The sequence below is a fragment of the Letharia columbiana genome (assembly GCF_014066305.1).
Source record: "Letharia columbiana isolate WasteWater2 chromosome Unknown Sc0000011_s2, whole genome shotgun sequence".
NCBI classification, from domain to species: Eukaryota; Fungi; Ascomycota; class Lecanoromycetes; order Lecanorales; family Parmeliaceae; genus Letharia; species Letharia columbiana.
The window spans coordinates 34,492-55,558 of record NW_023501049.1 but is presented as its reverse complement, the minus strand read 5'-3'; the positions used below and the strand labels follow the sequence as shown (position 1 = coordinate 55,558).

The window sequence follows — 21,067 nt, the reverse complement described above, 5'->3', positions numbered from 1 at the left end:
CTGAGACTTGCGCTGCGGCCGCGCGCAGCTCAATCATCTTTGCCTCTGCACCTCCTTAAGTCTCAGGTCGACTAAAAAGACTCTGAAGGGGCCTTGCAAAATCAGATTCGGTGTTCGCGATCATGTCTACATACGATGAAACCTACGATGATGCATACCTCGAGGAGGAAGAGGAGGGGATCACAGCTGAGGACTGCTGGCAGGTCGTCTCATCCTTCTTTGATACCAAGGGTTTGGTATCGCAGCAGCTGGACTCTTTCGACGAATTCGTCTCGACTACGATGCAAGAACTGATTTCGGAGAATTCGCTCCTGACACTCGATCAAAATCTGCCACAATCAGAAGATGAGCCGGAGGCCCCAGTGCTCAGGAGGTACGAAATCAAGTTTGGCACTGTCCTGCTCTCACGACCTGCAATCACCGAATCTGATGGTAGTACCATGACGCTATTCCCGTTCGAAGCGCGCGACCGAGGTCTTACATACTCGAGCCCTCTATACCTTGAGATGACCATGAAGAAGTCGATAGCACGGGAAAAGCCAATCTTGGAACCCAGTGATGAAGAGATTGCTGGTCTAGAAGGCGACTTCATCCAAAAACCGACTGGCGGCACATACCTGCATTGGGAAAATGAGGACGGAGAGCCCGATCCTGAACCCATCAAGGTCTTCATTGGAAAACTACCGATCATGCTGAAGTCCAAGTATTGCGTTTTAAAAGACATGCCAGAAGAAGCGCTGTATGCCTATAGCGAGTGCCCATATGACCAAGGAGGATACTTCGTAATAAACGGTAGCGAAAAGGTACTCATCGCGCAGGAGAGGAGCGCGGCCAACATCGTACAAGTCTTCAAGAAGGCTCAAAGCAATACACCATACGTTGCTGAGATCCGAAGCGCTGTCGAGAAGGGCTCAAGACTCATCTCAAGTATGCAGATGAAGCTGTATGAGAAGGGCGAGGGTTCCAAAGGCGGCTTTGGCCAGACCATTAAATGCACGCTACCATACATCAAGACCGAGATACCAATAGCCATAGTTTTCAGAGCCCTAGGAGTTGTCTCCGACGAAGACATCCTCAATCACATCTGCTACGACCGCAAGGATACACAGATGCTGGAAATGTTGAAACCTTGCATTGAGGAGGCCTTTGTCATACAGGATCGCGAAGTTGCCCTCGATTTCATTGGCAAACGAGGCAACTCTCAAGGAGTCACTCGCGATAAGCGTATCAAGTACGCGCGGGACATCATGCAGAAAGAGCTTCTACCACATATATCCCAGGTCGAAGGTAGTGAGACGCGAAAAGCGTTCTTCCTTGGCTACATGGTTCACCGTTTGCTACAATGTGCACTTGGCCGAAGAGAGGTTGACGATCGAGATCACTTTGGCAAGAAGCGGCTCGATCTGGCTGGTCCTTTGCTTGCAAGCCTGTTCCGCGGAACTTTCAACAAGCTGACGAAGGATGTCTACAAGTATTTACAGAAATGTGTGGAGAACAACAAGGAGTTCAATATGACGTTGGCTGTCAAGTCCACTCATTTGACCAATGGTCTGAGGTATTCGCTCGCTACTGGCAATTGGGGAGACCAAAAGAAGGCGGCCTCTGTAAAAGCCGGTGTCTCGCAAGTGCTCAATCGCTACACCTTTGCCTCCACACTGTCACATCTTCGACGAACGAATACACCCATCGGACGCGACGGCAAGATTGCTAAACCACGTCAACTACATAACACCCACTGGGGCCTGGTCTGCCCTGCCGAAACTCCTGAAGGCCAAGCCTGTGGTTTGGTGAAGAATCTGGCCCTCATGTGCTACATCACAGTCGGTACGCCGAGCGAGCCAATAGTTGATTTCATGATTCAGAGGAACATGGAGGTACTAGAAGAATATGAGCCCCTGAACTCGCCAAATGCTACAAAGATCTTCGTAAATGGCGTCTGGGTTGGTGTCCACCGAGACCCTGCGCACCTTGTGGGCACTGTACAGAATCTTCGGCGAAGAGGCTTGATCTCTCATGAAGTCAGCTTGGTCCGTGACATACGAGATCGAGAATTCAAAGTCTTCACGGATGCAGGAAGAGTTTGCAGGCCGCTGTTCGTTATCGATAACGACCCTAGGAGTAGCAATCGGGGTAATCTTGTCTTGACAAAGGACCACGTTCAAAAGCTCGAGCTGGACAGAGAGAATTGGGCTACCACGGAGCCTGATGTCAGAGAAGAGGCGGATATGGGATGGCAGGGATTGGTCAAGGAGGGAGTGGTGGAGTACGTGGATGCTGAAGAAGAGGAGACTATCATGATCGTCATGACACCGGAAGACTTGGAGATTTCACGTCAGCTACAAGCAGGATATGCAATGCCAGAAGCAAATCCAGATGAACTCAATAAGCGTGTCAAGGCACCTATGAATCCAACAGCACATACATGGACACACTGCGAGATTCATCCGAGTATGATATTGGGAATATGCGCAAGCATTATTCCGTTCCCAGATCATAATCAGGTAAGTTTGAATAATCGGATGATGGGATACGGTATTGACACAACTTTTAGTCTCCTAGAAATACGTACCAGTCTGCTATGGGTAAACAAGCTATGGGAGTCTTTCTTACGAATTATGAGCAGCGTATGGATACTATGGCCAACATACTCTACTATCCGCAAAAGCCTCTTGCTACAACGAGATCGATGGAATTCCTCAAATTCAGAGAGCTACCTGCAGGTCAAAACGCTATTGTGGCTATTGCCTGCTACTCCGGCTACAATCAAGAAGATTCCGTCATCATGAATCAAAGTAGTATCGATCGTGGTCTTTTCCGAAGTCTTTTCTACCGCGCATACACCGACCAAGAGAAGCGGATTGGTATGTCCGTTGTTGAGCAGTTTGAGAAGCCAATGCGCAGTGATACCTTGAAGCTCAAGCATGGCACATACGACAAGCTGGATGATGATGGACTTGTTGCCCCTGGTGTCCGAGTATCTGGAGAAGACATCATCATTGGCAAGACTGCGCCCATTGCGCCAGACGCTGAGGAGCTCGGTCAGCGAACGAAGCTGCATGTCAAACGAGACACTTCCACGCCATTGCGAAGCACTGAGAACGGTATTGTCGATCAAGTTCTATTGTCTACCAACGCAGAGGGCTTGCGATTCGTCAAAGTCCGGATGCGAACTACTAAGATTCCTCAGATCGGAGATAAGTTTGCGTCGAGGCACGGCCAGAAAGGAACCATTGGCATCACTTACCGCCAGGAAGATATGCCGTTTACTAGCGAGGGTATGGTGCCAGATCTCATCATCAACCCGCATGCTATACCGTCTCGAATGACGATTGCTCATTTGATTGAGTGTCTTTTGAGTAAAGTCTCCTCCCTGCGAGGCTTCGAAGGTGATGCTACACCTTTCACCGAAGTCACCGTGGACTCGGTCTCCAGGCTGCTTCGTGAGCATGGCTACCAGTCTCGAGGCTTTGAGGTCATGTACAATGGCCATACTGGACGAAAGTTGGTTACGCAAGTCTTCTTAGGGCCAACATATTACCAGCGCTTACGGCACATGGTGGATGATAAGATCCATGCTCGGGCCAGAGGCCCAGTGCAAATCCTGACTAGACAGCCTGTAGAGGGGCGAGCTCGGGACGGTGGTCTCCGTTTCGGGGAGATGGAGCGCGATTGCATGATCGCTCATGGTGCAAGTGCTTTCTTAAAAGAGCGGCTATTCGAAGTGTCTGATGCCTTCCGAGTGCATATATGTGACATCTGTGGGCTGATGACCCCTGTTGCGTAAGTGCACCATTCTGTACTTTCCCTGCTGCCTCCAGCACGTGCTTTACCCCACGAGGCAATGCGCATTGGCTACATTACGGGGAAAACATGATTGCCAAGACTATGAGCTAACAGAAACACTAGCAACCTCAAGAAAAATTCGTTCGAGTGCCGACCTTGTCACAACAAAACGAAGATCTCCCAGATCCACATCCCATACGCAGCCAAACTACTCTTCCAAGAGCTAGCTTCCATGAACATTGCAACAAGGCTCTACACGAAGCGCTCGGGGGTCAGTGTCCGGTAGGTAGCCTTGTGTGAATAGCTACTAGGCAGCACAAGGCTATGGGGCTACAAGAATTCGTTATCACATCTAATATCTACTCCGCTTCGAGAGACCTATCAGGGCCGACCACAGGCAGTTTTGTCTCAAGGTGCCTTCTGACGCCACCTCGGCGATTTTTGGTGAAAAGGATCTTTGTGAACATTGCGATGGCGCTGGAAAGGTCGGATGATCTCAATGTGCATGATTCCATGCAAGGACGGAGCAAGAAGCAGGGTTATGAGAGGGATCTCCTCTGCATGCTTTTCTTCTGCCCTGTGCGATATGTAAGACTAGAGCGAAAAAGGTACCGTAGGATAGAAGCAATGAAAACGAACGTTGATCAGGACAGATGGACAAAGCATGCAAGGTCCGGGCGAAGAGGAAATACGGTAGGGTTGGAGAATCTTTCATGGAAAGGTGTGCCTCATGCATGTAGACGCTGAGGCTAAGGGATGCTGTCAAGATCTTAGCAGTGATTGGAGGAATGTTCACTTAGTATGGGCCACCCCAACGCTAAGTGCCACCCCAACACCAATTTTTTCAATAATTTAAACCATCCATCCCCCACCTATCTACCACAACCACAACCATACCTAACTTATATACCGTTATTCAGAAACGTATCCAGAAGGCTTTAGCCACTATTACCCCCGGAATAAAGCCTAAAATCACTCGATTAACTACTAAATTCAATGTGCCCTACGATTAGCTCCTAAATCGCTATAATAAGATCCCCTCTAAAGATAACTACTCTTACGCGCTTACAGATTATAAAGAATAGACTCTTTATTAATATATATAACGACTCGATAAATTAAGAATATCTTATCGTCGTTCGATACTTAAAAGAGCTATAAACTCTATACTCCGCGAGCTCTTAGCCTTATTAAATACGTAGGTAATTATTAACCTACGCGATTTTTAAGACATAATCCTTAATATAAAATATATAAATAAAAGCCTCTTATAGCTTAACGAAAGAATATATATAAATTAGAAGCTATTTAGAACTAATTTTAACGTTTTTAGAGTATTTATTAAGAGTTTAAAGTATAAATAGAGAATATTTAATAAGATTAAATTTCAAATTAGAGTAAATAAGAGTTAATAAATTATTATAAAAGAAAGAGAACTTTTACTTTATTAAACGAATGCGGATAATAGAGAGTATATTATATTAATTAAGTATATTAGTAGCTTAGATTATACGCTTCCCCCGATACTAATTTTAACTAAAAAATAATATCTTAATAATTAATTTTAAGAGAGTCTTAATCTCGATACTCTATAGAATATTAATAATATCGAATACGTAAACGATAATCTATATAAGGCCTGAATTAAGTATTTTAATTATTTTACGAAGAGAAGACGTATAAAAATATATAGATTATTACTATTTAATAATTATAATAGTTATCTTACTAGAGAAGTACTTAAATATATAAAGAATAATAATATTATTCTATTCTATTTACTTTTATACTCTTTATATCTATATTAATTATTAAATATAAATATCTTTTAGCTATTTAAATATTAATATATTAATATAATTAATATTATAATACGTTAAGCTAGCGATAATTATTTAAAACTCGATTTTTTAATTAATTTTTAAGTAATTTATAATCGAATCTTTACTAGATTAACTATTATATTTAAATAGCGAGAAATAAGCCTTTTTCCCTATAATTCTACTATTATTTTAAATCGTTTAATTAGATTTTAGCGAAGAAACTCTTTAATAAGAGATAAGACTCTAGAGTAAGAGATACTCGATTTTAAGAATTAGTCGATATTATATATCTATTATTAAGTTATATAATATAAAAAGAAATTATAAGATATATATTTAATCGATTAATAGCTTAATAGATATATTCGTAAAGATAGAAGCGAAGATACTTTTAGATCTTCTCGCTAAGCGAGAATTAAATACTATTTAATAGGCTATAATAACTAAGTAGCTCGTAAAGTAGAGTTTAATACGATAATTTAGAAAGAGAAGATATTATCTACTCTTATTAGGCCGAAATAAGATTACTATATATAAGAAAACGAAGGTTATAAAGGCTTTAAAGGCTTTAAAGTAAATAAATATCTAAGAGTCTCAGGTATATAATATACTTAGAAATAAGAAGATTAAGTAATTTAAGGCTACTATAACGAGGGCTAGATAGTTAATTAAGATTAGAAAAACTAGAGAGGCTAAAATAGATGATAATAGTCTATAGTATATATATATGTGGGTGGGTAGGTAAAATAATTGAAAAATCCGTATTGGGGCTGATCTCTGGGCATCTCTAGCTCCCTAAGTTGGCCCTAAAACTTGCATTCTATTTCCTACCCGAAGGATCGACTTGGATTTCCTAACTACTGGACCTCTGGTGACTATAAATTTGGAGCTGTAAGCGCCGACGAACGAGCTTCGAAAATGACCATCGCAGAGCGAAACTGTATCCAGACTAGGTGCATGCATGTCATCATGCTCCGAGAGATGAGTGGGGTGCCACCAATGGCAGCTCCATCTCCAATGCGGCCATAAGGTCTGCCAAAGGATAAGAAGCGCCCACCTCTCTCTCCCTCTCTCTCTTCCTTTCCTCTTCAGCAAGCCTTCAATTTCCTTGAGCTATCCTTAGTAATTTCTGCGTCCTTTGCGATTAAAAAAGAGCTGTGCTCTAAGTCCCTTGTCAATAATAGTCGCTTCTTCAAACATACTTACACGCAGTCCTTTTTTTAAACTACATTACTATCAACATTGTACATTGTCGCCGGTCGACAATTGTCTTTGCATAGCTCCATAGTGTCTTGCTCGCTCGCGCTTACGATTTGCCAGCATTTGTTTTCGCTTTGGCATTCGATATAGCACTTGCTCTTAATCTTATCCCCTTCTATTTTCAATACCAACAGTCGAACGTCTGCTTCAATCCTCCAACAAGCGCTCTGGTAGCCTTGTAATAGCAGCAACAACAACAACAACACACTCAGCCAGGTTCAACATCGATCCTACGCAAATCGACCTGCTCTTCGACTCTTATTCTTCCTTTCACCCTCCTCGCCGATACTGATCAACAACCATCGACGAGCAGCCCTTTTTACACCTTACCTTTTTAACACCATTTACAAACAATACAATCCTTAATCAGCAACAATCAACAATAATGTCTCAACTATCCTTCACCTTTACCACCAGCTCCAAAGTCAAGACCGCCCATCTCGTCGGTACATGGGACGGCTACAAGGGCCAACTTCCCCTCACTAGCCAAGGATCCGGCAAGTGGAAGGGCACCTTTCGCTTCTCCGAGAAGACGCTCAAACCCGGGAGCAGGTATTGGTACTACGTAAGTGATACTTGTTAACATCTCGCAACATCCCACCTACATCAATAACGACATTGACCAACATTTATCAACAGTACATCGAAGACGGCTTTAAACCCACATTCGACAAATCAGCCCGCTCTCAAGTCGAGCCTAGCACCGGCCGCACCCTCAACATCCTCGACGTCTCGAAATCTAGCTCCGCCTCCCTCTCCTCCTCTGCCGCTCCCTCCTCCACGCTCAGCAAACGCGGCTCCACACACGCTCCACACACAGGCCGCGCCCTCTCTCCATCGAAGATCATGCACCCCAAGCCAACCAAACCGTATGAATCCCGTCGCGTGCGCGAGGCAGACTATTCCGCCTCCCCCGGCATCGACGACTTGGCCGAACACCTCGAGAAGGCTTCACTGTACAAGATGCGCAATGTCTCTCCACCCTCATCCGTGGGATCTAGCCTGTCATCACGCAGCTCAGACCGCTCGTCGCCATCGTCACTGTCCAGTCTCAGCAACTCAAGCTCCTCAGACTCGCAATGCAGATGCCAACGCTACGGCCTCACTCGCGGCGGCGGCCGCGTCAAGATTGATTGCGGTGGCAAACGCTGCGGGTACTCGGACGACAGCTCATCAGCGTGTTCAAGCATCGATTCTGCGAGTGAGAGTGAGAGCGAGGAAGAGTACGAGGAGAGGAGGCCGAGAAGGCAGGAAGTTAAGCCTGCTGCGTATCATGAGAGTAAGCCAAGATACGTGGAGGCGAAGCCTAGGTATCAGACGATCGAGCCGAGGAAGTACGCGACTACTGGCACGAGCAGAGGGTCGCGGAGATGAATGCGTGCATGGTCGTTTTTGGATGTTTTCTATTAGGGGTGATGGTTGAACACATTCATTGTTTTCCTAACACCTACTTCTTCATCTGGGCTGGTCTTGGGTGACCACTTCGGCCGATACAGCGGCGTACACAGATGTATGTCTTGCTTTGATCGACACAGGCGCGTGCCAGACAATAAAGGCACGGAGGCAGCATGTCGTTGGCGAAGTCGAGGTGGATTGGCAAGATGAGATACCGGCATGCAATACTTGCTGGGCCTTTCTCAACATGGCATTTATGGATATGAGCATCTTCAGATGGTCAACCAATCCTAGGGGTCGAAGAAATTGATGGACGAAGAGGGTGGAAGAAGAAGCTTGTGACGAGGAGAAACCAAAATGTGGTCAGATAGTATAGCAAATCAACAGACTGTCTATCCGCATTCTCATATCCCGTTCAGGAACTGTGTAGCCTTACTCCTCTGGCTGTTTGCTCTTGGACTGCAGCAGAATACGTACCTAGGGCTTTCACCTCTGTCCACGAACGCCAAGATATTTGCCAAGACCATACTAGCGGCATCAACCGCCAAGCCATACTCACAACTCGAACAGCATTACCACCATACTTCTCTTTACTCACACCCGCAATGCTCCTCCGACGCTCGTTTCTCGCCGCTGGGCGACGGGTAATTGCAAAGCCCATTACGCCTCTTGCACCACGCACTTTCACAACGTCAATCGCGCGCCGTAAGCTATCCGCCCTTGCCCTTTGTCCATAGCTATCTCACAAGTTTGCATGCTAATTGCAATTGCCATGAGCAGGAGCAGCGGGAGATGGAGATCCAAAACCAGGCGAACCTGATAAGAAAATGGTTCCTTTCGAAGGTACTTGACACCTCCCCAGTTCCCCATCACCCTCCCTCGGCGCTCGCCGTCACACTCAAAAAACCCCCTACTCCTACCTCATCTCTCTCTCTCTATTACTCTTCTACACCCCAACAGTATATTGATTGCCTCCCCTCTTCCACAGACATCAAGACAGAAGAAGACCTCCTCCCCCCCGGAGCCGAGCCCGGTACCGTCGCCACCGACCTCGACCAATCCACCGGTCTCGAGCGTTTCGAAATCCTCGGTAAAATGCAAGGCATTGACGTCTTCGACATGAAACCGTTGGATGCTAGTCGGAAAGGTACAGAACTCGCTTCTACTTCTGCGAAATCCTTTACTATAGTAGATGAAACTACGCTTATCGGCACTACGCTGTGCGAGTGTGGTCACAAGACTTGGAGAGCCTGCGTGGGCGGGGGTTGGTGTTGGCTCGACGGGACGTGGGGGAAGGAGGGGACGAAGACGGGGCGGGAATTGACAGAGTGGACTTGGAGAACAATGATGAGAAAAGAGCCGAGAGAGTGTGGGAAGGATTAGGGGTGTTAAGGGAAGAGGAAGACGGCGACGCCACTCCACTCGCACAGCATTGCGATTTAGTGTCATTGAATGGGATGATAAATGAGGAATTGACCATGGAATACATGAAGGCTAACGCACCAATAATAAAACAACAGGCACCCTCGACGACCCCATCGTTCTCAAATCGGCCGGCGACGAACAATTGGCCGGGTGCACAGGTTATCCAGCCGACAGTCACGTCGTACTCTGGCTCAACGTACGTCCTCACAACCTCCAGCCCTACATCCTCCTGCCTCAGGCCAAACCGCACTACCCCACCATTCCACCTGGCTCCCTCCCTCCCTCCCACCTTCCCACACGAGCAGCTCGCTGACCCCTCCCTCACCCGCAACAGATGTCCCGCGACCGCCCCGTCGAACGCTGCCCCGAATGCGGCGGCGTCTACCGCATGGAGTACGTCGGGCCGCCCGACGACCCCCACGCGCACCACGGTCACGGCGAAGAGCACGGCGACGGCGCGCACAATTACGTCGAGCCCAAGACGTTTGCGGATTTTGTGAGACCCGAGTATAGGGGCACGCCGCAGCCGCATTATCGGCAGCGGTGAAGGGGATGGGCGTGGAGGAGGAAGGGGGTGGAGCCATGGAGGGTGAGGGGGATTAGGTGCTATGGGTGTGTACATATGTTAGCCTGGACGGAAGCGCGTGTTAGATGAGGAGCAATTCAAGCTTTCGCTGTTTACAGGCTCTCAATCCCTTCACCAACGCACTTTTTGGTACTCGTCTATAGCCCTGGCTTATTGCACAAGTTGGAGATGACGCTTGATTTCTTGCTATTGGACTATCGCACAACGTACCGCTCTCCCCCACCCCTAACGCCATTTTCTCAGCCGCTGCCTCCTCATGACCAAGCCTCGCGCCCACCAATCCATGCCTCATGAACATACTACTCGGCTTCTTGCCCCCCTTGCCCAACATGGCATACTCCATCCTCCCCACCTCTTCGTCAAACCGTCGTCTCAAACGCCTAAGCGAAATTATCCTGCCTATCGACCCAAATATCCTCCAACTCAGCAAAGTTCTGGAAATGCAACGGCCTATGCACGTCCGCGTAGAATCCGATCGGCACATCCATCTTCACCGGCACGGGCTTCTTCTCCACGCCTGAGAAGCTGGCGCCCATGAAGCTGTAGTTCCAGGTGTTTTGCTCCGGCACCAAGAAATAACCGCGGATCTTATCGCTCAACAATAGTTGGGTCTTCTCGCCCATGCCGGAGGTGCTGAAGCCGGAAGGCATGTCGGACCCCAGGTCTTTGTTCTCGGAACCCCATTTGTAACCTTGAGGTGTTAGGGCCCAGGCGGCGAGGGAGACGGAGCCAGGAGTGAAGGAGACGGTCATTGTGACTGTTTTCTTGTCCCAGCTCGAGTGGGAAGACATGAGGCGCGCATGATGGGTTACGTCTGCGGATGTCATGTAGGGAGGTTCGTTGCCAGCCACTGTGTGTATGATACCCAAAGGCTCCAGAGAAGAGAGGTTGGAGTGTTGCGGTAGTTGATGTGGGAGCTGCACATCACGTGTATTACCGACTTGAGGTATCATGACTATAGTGCGGATCTCCTTCACCTGGTCATTGTCAGGTGGCGAGGAACCGTAGAGGTAGCCAGCTACCTGGACACGGAGATCGGCGATGGTGATGAAGCGCTTGAGAATGTTCTTGGGCATGATGTAGGTATGATGGCCTTCTTCGTGGATATCGTCAGAAGAGATGTAGATGTTGTTGGCACGGGTGCGCAGGTTGGAGGTTGCAATGGCTCGGGTACGCCATTCTGTTTTGGAAGCGAAGGATTGTTGCTCGAATTGCGAAGTGGTGGTCACGATAATGTCTTCACCGTGGACATTTTGAGTCTTGGTGGTGACGGCAGTGAGCTGTTGCTGTTCTTGCTGCTGCTTCTCGATCTCGGCAGCTTGTTGGCGCTGCATGGATGGGGCACTGATCTCCATACCCAGGATGATGTCTCGGATTTCACTGGTGGTCAAACTGGAGGTATTGACATTGTTCTTCTTGCCGTAATCATTGAGGATAAGATCTCGCAGTTGCACTTCAACCTTGATCCAGTCTTCGTCAGACAGGGTGGGCCAGATGTGGTGCTCCTTGGTGATCACAGTCTTGTCAGGTCGGAGCAGCAGCTTCGTCTTGTCTTGATTGACATGCAGGGCACGCAGGATGAGGATCAGTCGCGAGAATGCAGTGTACGAAGAGATCGTCTTGAGCCACTCGTCGTAGAGATTGAACAGCATCATCTTTGGCTCCGTAGCGCGCAGTATCATATCACCCAACTTCTCGACCTTCATTGCAGCCTGGAAGGGCAGCTGGAGCTCGGAAGCTCGAATCGAGATATTGGGAAAGTCAAGCAGATGCACTTCCAGGGGATCCAACAGACCCTTTCTGGTGACAATAAGTTGCTTTGGCTGCTCTTCGACCGGCAGCGATCGAATCAATGCAGCCACTTCCTCTGCAGTCTTCCATTTCGCTAATTGACCCAAACGCTTTTGACCAGCCCAGACACTCGTGTGAATAATCTTCAGGAACAGCTGACCTGTCCTAGGGTTGAAGATGAAGATGGCGCCGTTGATAGGCTTCGTTGTCAGATTTCCTTCGAATGTCTTGTGAATCGTGACTCGGTAGACATTGGTATCATCGATAAACAGCTGGATCTGGTTGCTGAAAAGTTCAGAATAGTTCTGCGAGTTCAAAAATTCCTGGTTGCTCTCCGATGCATACAATTGCAGACCCTTTCGGATACGCTCCCTTAGCACATACAAAGCAGGGTTGGCCTTCATAACTTTGGCCATGGCTTGCTGGACGAGCGTCTTAAGACCAGGGAAGTATTGACCATACGCAGAGTAAAGATTGTATGCAAGATCAATACCAATCATCAAACCAGTGGCAGACGGGTAGATACTCATGCTGTCGGTGGTGTAATCTAGGTATTTCGCACGCACGTATCGCTCAATATCGTGAGAGTCGTAGTCACCATATCGCAGCTGGACGTCGACCCAGAACTTGTTGGTGGTTGTAGGCTCTGTGATGTCCTTAGTGTCGAACAGGATCGATGGTCTTGTCACGTTCCATTTGTGTGTAGCGAAGAGGAGGATATCAGCGCAAGAGCTGTTCATCTTGTAGGACTTTCTCGGATGGATTGTCTCCTTTTGCACCGTCTCGATACCCAGCTGATCTAACTCTTGATCAAAGACCTGGCACAAATCCATAACGACTGACTCGTGAATCTTCTGCCACAGATGGGCACGGAAGATCTGAATCAGCGAAATCTTCAAAGTGGGAATCTTGCCATGCAAGAAGATACCAGTCAGATCAAGTTGCACCTGAAACCCGACGTAGACGTTGGCACGATTGATCGTAGGCGACCACCAAAGCGTGAACCGACGATTAGGAATCTGATTGAGACCGGAACGTTGGGCATTGGTCAACTTCTTGAACTTCATAGATTCTTCGAAACCGGAAGCTTTCTCCCAAAAGAGACCTTCCCATGATGGGAAAGCCGTGGCCTTGAATAGCGTGTGCTCAAGGATAGTCTCAACACCACCAAGAGCTTGAATGACATCTGTTCGGTAGGCGTTGAGATTCCAGAGCTTTCCGTCGTGGCGCTGACTGGTCCACCAGAATGGATTGCTCTTCATCAGCTGGTATGTCTTGAACTCAGTACGAGCCCTGAAACCCTTGTCGAAGCTTAAGGTGCTTCGATCTTTCTGGAACAAGGTATTGATACGTGGCAGACCGCGATCCCAGCTGTCCTCCAAGTCTTCAAGTGTCAGTCTTCGGTTCTGCTGATTGGCTTCTTGGCGCTTCTGGGAGTACTCGGTCCAAACACGCTGCGAATCGATAAATTCGGCTTCCCATGGGATGATGTATCGGAAGATGTTGGGAATGAGAGTCTCCTCATCATGGCTCATACCAGATCGGTAATGCGTGACGCCTACGTCCGTCTGCTTCGACCATCGCTTGTCGCTAGTTGGGATGAGGATGTGAGACCCAGAAATCATACCGAGACCTCCGAGCTCCTTTGGCGTATAAAACACTGCAGGCGGGAATCTTGAAGGCATCTTGGAATTTAGACCGATCTTGACACGAGTCTGAATCTTAGTCTCGCACTTGACGATGGTATCGAGTAGGTTGACGGTCGAAACCGCCGCTTCACGGTAGTAAGTGAACAATGCGATCAAACTAGTGTTCCATTTGTTGGCAATCTTCGTAAACGTAGTAGAGCCAGAGGACATCAAGATTTGTCTGATGCGGTTGTTAAACTTCTGAATGTCCTCCTCTGTGACCTGTAAGAACGCATGAGCAGTTCGCTCCTTTGTGGTGTTATCCACAAGCGACCAAACACTGTCCTTGACAGGGAACTCCTCATTGAGGTTCCGAGTCTTGGGCAGGATGCGAACTTCGAATCCACTCATCGAGAAAAGCAAATTAGGATTGTCTCTGCTGTACACGCTGGCGAATGTGTCGTCCCATTCGATGGTGGTGATTGATCTTGGCAATCGGTTCTTGAGATCCCAGAAAACAGCGCGGCCAAGATTGACGTCGTGCCTCATCAACCTCATCCTTGAATCTCGCGGCCAACACTTCTTGTTGCGATATCCAATTACGTTCTCAAAGTTGGGATCTGGCTGCTCTGTCAAGAAACGCTGGATGAGATCTCTTGATTCATCGGCAGAGAACCTCAGGAAGACCCAGATACGGTCAATGTATCTGGTGTATAGTCGGATAGGATGCCTAGTCTCTGTCTTGCGGTCTCTGAATTGCAAGAAGTCGTTGGGACTCTGAGGTGGGCCAGCAATTTCGCTTGCACGCTGCAGACCAAGCAGCAGCAGGTCAAGGACTAGGCCGTAGTATTGGAAGACAAAGGCTGAGAATTGCAGACCCCTGATCATCCCGTAGCTGTTGGTGTGGTTCATGTCCTTGTAATTCAGCTGCACATTGTTCTTTGACGTGATATAATCTGCCAAGTTATGGTCCATTATCAAGCGCAAAAGCCTGTTCAACAGCGTAAGATCGATCTTCTCATACACCTTCGAAAGCTGAGTCTCGATCATGACGTTGCACTCCCCATCGGCTGTCTCCCAAACACCGCCCAAGTTGTTGATACCTTGAGCCCATTTGTAGGTGAGTAGCGGTGGAACCTCCGAGTCAGAGGGCTTGATCCAGGCGGGGAACAAGTGTCTTTGATCAGCCTGGTACCAAAGATACTGGTCGAGGTAGGCATCGGTGATCTTCTCTATAGGCTCAATATCGTAGACAGGGTTGATGGAGCTGTAGTTGTCATTCATGTCAATGCCAACTTCCTTGAAAGCACGCTGCGTAAGCAAGAAGCGCTTAATACGTGTGAGTGTCGTTCCCGGAGAGTCGTAAGCCTGCTCGATTAGGGCAAGCTCTTCTCTTTGGTTTTGATTCAGACGACCCTTGACCGAGTATGCTTCTCGCAGTCGTTCCAGGGCCAGAATCAGGATCTTGGTGTCGTGCTTGTACGATACAGCGGGGAAAGGTATAGGAGAGTACTTTCTCGACTCGAGCCAATGAACTGTCGTGGTGTAGATGGCCACGGCTTCTTCCGACGAGACATAGGGCCCATCTTTCATATAGTTGTGCTGTCGCTCTTGCTCTGCCTTCAGCCACAATCGAGTGAGACGGCCGAGGTTTTTCTTTGCGACAGTCTTGTCAACAGTAGCACCTCTCCTAATACGCTCTCGATTGTAGTGGGCAACCGAAATCCACCAGTCGGCCTTGCTCTTGACATATCGCAGTATGATATTCTCAATAGGCGCAGGCAGGCCAGGCACCTTCCAAGGTATGTTACTCTTCCAACACCTCCAAGCTTCAGACAGATGTTGCAGCACGGTGTTGACCTTGTTCTGCTTGATACCTTCAGGCATCATGTCCATTAAGTCAGCCATGACAGAGGCACGAAGCTCAAGGTCGAAATGAGACTCGACTCTCTGCTTTGTGACAGTCTTAGCCACACCCTTACTGTGTCGACCCTCGAATTGTCGAGAAAGCAGGTTACCAAGCCACCTCTCAAGCAATGGGATGATACCGCGCATGAAGAACAGCCAGACTCTCCAGGCAGGTGCCCAGAAGCCGCATCCAGGTCCTTTGCCGACTGGGCCAGAATTGAACCGATAGTAGATCAGATGCTTTAAATCTTTGCATGATCGAATCTGGTGCATGAGCTTGTACTTGTATCGGTACATACCGGTAAGCTGTCCGACGTGGTTGAAGGCATACAGAATTCCATCGGCCAATTGAAAGGCGTCGATATTGCCGAGGCGGTACTGGACTTGAGCATCGACAATCAGCTTTGTCAGGCGCAAGATTTCCCGCATCAAATGGAAAGCGTTCCCGAAGCGCGACTTCTTTCGTTCTTTTGTCGTGAGCGTTTTAACAGGCTTCAGATTGAAGTTGTAGTCCAGATGAAGATACGTCAGGTTCTTGCGATGAATGAGGAGGTTCAGCATATTGAAGCCCTGCCTGCAGACCTGAAGACCGGCCTCGACCCAGTCGATCGTTGTCTGCTGAAAGAACTTCGTTGACCGGAGTGACTTCATCAAGTTTTGCTTATTTTGCGCTTTGGGCTTTTTCTTGTGCAGCTCATTCAAGACGAAGGTTTTCAGAAGCTTCTGGTATGAAACTCTGACTTTGACTGGTTGACCTTGCGGGCAATGCTCCAGATACCATTGCTTGACCAAAGGCACGTCTTGAGCACGCACCATCTTTCCAGACCGACGGTCAAAGGGGAACGGCGCCCACCACAGTGAGATGGCCGATGAGGTCTCGCTTGTGTAGAGTTCTTCGTCCGCCAAGAACGGCTCCATGTTACCAGGCAATGTGAATTCCTCGTCCTCCATGTTGCCGTGTCCAAAGATTTCATCTTCATGGCTGACGGTGATGTTTTTGGGTGCAACGGAGCGTGAAGATATTGGGTTGATGACAGGATCGAAGTAGAAGGCTGGAAGACTCGGGTCTTCAGCTCGGACATAGACCACTTGCGGATGGGAGTACCACGAAAGCTTAACGCTTCGAGGTAGCGAGTTGTATAGAAATGGGAAAGCCACGCGGTACTCAGTCCTGATAGGTGCTCGGAAGATGATGCGGTCGATCGCGTTGAATTCGCCGAAGTCTTCATCATTTGGATCAACGTCCTTGTAGAGTGGCTCGAACCTTGGGCCACCCGGTATGGCGACGTTCAAAGCCTTTGCCGTCTCAAAACTCGAAAGGTCGAACATATGAAAGTAGTTCTGATCCACCAGATCGCTCAACAGCTGGTGACTCAGCCGGTAGAGGGTGGCCATTTGCGGCAAACTTAGGTTCCATTCTTTGTAGCTTGGCCCGTTGACATGTGGAGTATCCAGGAGGGGTCGATGCTCGTAAAGCCAGTCGAGGACGGGTCCATCTTCAGCTTCGTCGAGCTCCATCTGGATCGGCTCTAATGGCTCCACATCTTCAATATTCTCCGACCACGAAAGCGGGGGCTCTTCGTCGTCAAAAGGTGGAAATCTCATCCTCTTGAAATGTCGTCTATCGCTCTTCTCCCTTCGCATGCACACCCACATCGTAGCCCACTGCGCATGAAAGACGGGCTCAATCACCCTCGGTGTTTCATTTACCATCGTCAAGCACCCGTTGACATGATATAGCACTTTCACCTCCCTCGCCGACTCCCAAGGCATGGGCATATTCTCTAGCAGTTTCAGCACCGCGTGCGGCATGAACTTCAAAGCACCTAGATAGCTCCGCTTGTCACTGCTGAATTTCTTCTGTGACACATCTCCAATATCCTTGACGATCTTCCGTAGATGCTCCGGTGGCATATCAGCTTTCTGTGTCTCCACGAATCCTCCCTTTCGCTTCTCCCCAAAGCGGTTTCGCTGCGACCGTAGCCATTCCTTCTTTTTCTGGGCGAACTTCGCGACTTGGGGATCGGCAGGCGGTTGGTAGCCAGGTGGTGGTGGCGCCGAAGGCATCGAGTGAGGTCCTGCTCCCCAGCCTGGCGGCGGAGGTGGCGGAAGAGAAGACATGGTGAATTGGTGATGAGTTGTTCTCGACTTCTATTCTACTTCATCAAGTATTGCAGAGGCGCGATGGAAGACCTGCTGGCGGAGCAAAGCACCTCTCAGATCTCAGATACGCTGCGGCAGCGACCCTATGCTATGAGCCTGCACGATTGTTGATAGCCAGATTGTCTCTTCCCTCATCTGCTATCACTCGGAGGGAGCGACTTCGTGATGGTGTTGGTGCTCTTCCAAAAGTGGCGGCTCTGCAAAAACGTTCGAGATACGCCAAGCCGCTAGATTTTAGCGCCTCGGCTATCAGTATCACACATCGCGAATTTTGGTCAAGCTCATCGACGACGCAAACCAACCTTGACCTCCACAGTAACCAGTGATCAAGTCGTCAAGATGGGTGCGAGGTTAGCATACGTGAGTTGTCTTCTATCACCCCCAGATAAGCCAATGCTAACGTTCTTGATGCGCAGCGACGGAGAAATCCGTAAGTCTCTCTGCGAACAGCAAGCCTGCCATGTCCAGGCCCCACGGATCGGGGAATGGTGACTGATGAGCTCCGACCAGATACAACACACGTTCCAACAAAGTCCGAATCGTCAAGACGCCAGGGGGAAAACTCCAATACCAGCACACCAAGAAGAAGGGCAGCCCGCCAAAGTGCGGTGACTGTGGCACCAAGCTCCCAGGCGTTAGTCCCCCCGCCCCCCTACACTCTTCCTACAAGCTCTACATCCACGAGATTTTCCTCTCCGGTCCCAAAATCCCAGGCGATCAAACCTGCTGACTCGCTGTCCGGGTCTCTAGATCCCCGCTCTCCGGCCCCGTGAATACGCCAAAATCTCCAAGCCTAAGAAAACCGTGCAGCGCGCATATGGGGGCTCGAGGTGTTCGAACTGTGTGAAGGATAGGGTCGTGAGGGCGTTTTTGATTGAGGAGCAGAAGATTGTGAAGAAGGTGCTGAAGGAGAATCTGGCGAAGAAGCGTTAAGAGGGTGGTGCATCAGGTGGAAGGGTTTATTGTGGTCGGCACGATGGCTACGATTGCATAGAAAACCGTTCAAGCTCGTATCCTATTTGATTGCCATGTTTTGTGATCATATGCTATGCCGACTTTCTAACCATCCTCGTTATTTCTCCGGCTATAGCCCCGGAACGCTACCATTATTCAGGCTGTTCGATCCACCAAGATCCATTGGTTACCGTTGTTGTTATTATACGCCTTCTTTTCTATTTCGGCATTATTCTCCTTCCCACACGCACCGTCCTTCACCGACCCCTCCGCGTATCTATAACCAGCCACCACATCACAAGTACGAGCTGTGCACCCGTTTGCTGCATGGAAAGCTGGGTCAAAGTCCTGGACAGTGCCGGTCGTGAAAATCGGAGAATAGCTATCGGAGTTGTCACAGCGCATTCTCGCAATCACATCAACATGGCCGTATGCAGCATTGCCATAGATGGTATTGCTACCACTACACAGGTCAGCTATTCATCCTTCAACCCACCGTTGAGCTCTTCGGCTTACGAATAGTCAGAGACAGCACAGTCCATCGGCGGACAAGTGAACCAAATCCGGTATCAGACCCCGTGAATCTGATCCGCCTCCTCTTCAACAAATTGGCAGGGGCCAAAGCAGCGAGAGCAAAACCAAAATCCTTGCTCAACAAACCGAAAGTTGAGACATCAGTCCCCCCTCAACCAGCGAGCCCGGAAACCAGTATCCTACCGTAGATTGCAGACAAGAAGAGCCACACGACGAGACTCCCTCACCTCACCAGGGCACTCGTGTCTTCATCTCTGCCAACACAAGCGAACAAGATGTCGGGCGTGGAGCGGACTTTCTTGCTACAAGCAACAGCATGAGCCGCAAGTTTCATACTAATCTTGAGGGACCAGGGGTGTTAAGCTCACCAGAGATCTATAACCGCATCGTCGTACCCATAACGGGAAGACAACACGACGGGTTCGGAGCCATCTCTATTGCTTCAGGGACTTCGTCAGCCCCCATCTAGAACGCGGTGCAAGTAGGGTGAGGTTTGACTCACTCGATTTGCACAACGAAGATCGCACTGCGTTTCGATGGATTACAGGATACAGTTGGCGTCAACATGGTCTCTGTCTGATTGGGTGACGGTCCTGGGATGGGCTGGTGTCGATGATCCGGTGCAGTTTTTCGCCTACCAGATCGATCGTCTGATCGAGGATGTCGGTAAGAGAGGAAGGTGTCTGAGGAGCAAGAGCAAGTAGAAAGAGTAGAGGAATGGATTTAGAGCCGCGATTGCCGAGCTGCAGTGAATGTTGCTACGAAATGGTGCAGATGAATACAACACAAGGCGACTGGTGTGCTACAATGCATATCGGCCCTCAGTTATGCACAGTGAATGTTTATAGATTAGTGGTGAAGATGGAGCCAAAGTCCCTTCCATTCAGTATCTCGCAGACTTTTATCTCGCATGCATCGCCGTAATTCTATTGATCTTCATAATGACCAAGTCCAAATGCATGCAAGTTCGCAAATCCAAGCCGCTTCGAGCTTTCCAACCTTTCTCCCTTTTTCACACCTCAAATCTCCAACACTCTCATCATCTGTGCTGCTTCCGTCATCACACACTCCTTTGACATCTCCGTCAGATAACTCCGCTCAAGAGATGTACTCGCAATCGGCCAGACGTCTCCTCTTATCCGGTCCAGAGGTCCAGCCACCGAGTCCTCCAACACCAGCTTCCGCTTCTCCTCCATCTCGACAAGCCACTCGATGAGATCCAGCCGCCCCTCCATGATCTCGAGGACCACCCCGCCGCAGCCGTCGGCGTCGCCGGTCGCGAATCGCCACACCCCCGACGCGAAAGCCTCGCGGACGAAGTCAGGCCAGTAATCGACCAGGGGCACCACGGCACAAGGGATGTAGTCCACCATGGCGTACCCACGAGGTCCAAACGGCATTTCTTTCACCTTGGTCGTCAAGAAGTGCTTCTGGATGGTGGCGGGCTGTTCGCGGAAAGATCTGGCGATCGGGTCCGAGACGTCTTGGGCTCGCGTTTGGAGCTGCCAGATTGCCTGCAGAGCTTCCTGGCGTTCCTGCCCGGCCGCGTAGGTGAGGAGGACCGGCGTCGTTTTGGCGAGCTCGAGCATTCCTCGTCCCATGGCCTCGTCGCAGTACGGTGTCAGAATTTGGACGTCGAGGCCCAGTACCATAGAAATGGCGGTGTCCGACAGACTCATCCGCGTTGCAGCTGATTGTTTGATGCACTGTATCCCCTTGCTGATCTCTTGGTCAATGATTTTCCTCAGCGCCCTGATGTTGAGGGTTTCGTGATTTTGAGATGAAGGCATGTCTGATGTACGTCGTGGAGTTTGACG

At 49.1% G+C, this 21,067-nt stretch overlaps 7 protein-coding genes across 7 annotated transcripts; 4 read left to right on the top strand and 3 right to left on the bottom strand.

Annotated features, from left to right (window-relative positions):
- Positions 1-122: 122 nt before the first annotated feature.
- HO173_004245 (uncharacterized protein) lies at positions 123-4,069 on the top strand (the record flags this gene model as incomplete). The annotated part of the gene is made up of 3 exons (XM_037306169.1): positions 123-2,501; positions 2,552-3,780; positions 3,907-4,069. 3 exons carry the CDS (start codon positions 123-125, stop codon positions 4,067-4,069), a joined length of 3,771 nt encoding a protein of 1,256 aa, XP_037166679.1.
- A 3,182-nt stretch (positions 4,070-7,251) lies between these two features.
- On the top strand, positions 7,252-8,240 carry HO173_004244 (uncharacterized protein; the record flags this gene model as incomplete). The annotated part of the gene is made up of 2 exons (XM_037306168.1): positions 7,252-7,431; positions 7,506-8,240. 2 exons carry the CDS (start codon positions 7,252-7,254, stop codon positions 8,238-8,240), a joined length of 915 nt encoding a protein of 304 aa, XP_037166678.1.
- A 626-nt stretch (positions 8,241-8,866) lies between these two features.
- On the top strand, positions 8,867-10,233 carry HO173_004243 (uncharacterized protein; the record flags this gene model as incomplete). Its single annotated transcript, XM_037306167.1, has 5 exons — positions 8,867-8,966; positions 9,042-9,104; positions 9,250-9,408; positions 9,782-9,882; positions 10,021-10,233. The coding sequence occupies 5 exons, from the start codon at positions 8,867-8,869 to the stop codon at positions 10,231-10,233; spliced, it is 636 nt and encodes a 211-aa protein (XP_037166677.1).
- Positions 10,234-10,652: 419 nt separating this feature from the next.
- Positions 10,653-17,720, bottom strand: HO173_004242 (uncharacterized protein; the record flags this gene model as incomplete). The annotated part of the gene is made up of 1 exon (XM_037306166.1): positions 10,653-17,720. One exon carries the CDS (start codon positions 17,718-17,720, stop codon positions 10,653-10,655), a length of 7,068 nt encoding a protein of 2,355 aa, XP_037166676.1.
- A 381-nt stretch (positions 17,721-18,101) lies between these two features.
- HO173_004241 (uncharacterized protein) lies at positions 18,102-18,695 on the top strand (the record flags this gene model as incomplete). The annotated part of the gene is made up of 4 exons (XM_037306165.1): positions 18,102-18,122; positions 18,179-18,192; positions 18,273-18,396; positions 18,513-18,695. 4 exons carry the CDS (start codon positions 18,102-18,104, stop codon positions 18,693-18,695), a joined length of 342 nt encoding a protein of 113 aa, XP_037166675.1.
- A 177-nt stretch (positions 18,696-18,872) lies between these two features.
- HO173_004240 (uncharacterized protein) lies at positions 18,873-19,817 on the bottom strand (the record flags this gene model as incomplete). Its single annotated transcript, XM_037306164.1, has 4 exons — positions 18,873-19,179; positions 19,478-19,552; positions 19,619-19,690; positions 19,753-19,817. The coding sequence occupies 4 exons, from the start codon at positions 19,815-19,817 to the stop codon at positions 18,873-18,875; spliced, it is 519 nt and encodes a 172-aa protein (XP_037166674.1).
- Positions 19,818-20,269: 452 nt separating this feature from the next.
- On the bottom strand, positions 20,270-21,040 carry HO173_004239 (uncharacterized protein; the record flags this gene model as incomplete). The annotated part of the gene is made up of 1 exon (XM_037306163.1): positions 20,270-21,040. The coding sequence occupies one exon, from the start codon at positions 21,038-21,040 to the stop codon at positions 20,270-20,272; it is 771 nt and encodes a 256-aa protein (XP_037166673.1).
- Positions 21,041-21,067: the final 27 nt, after the last annotated feature.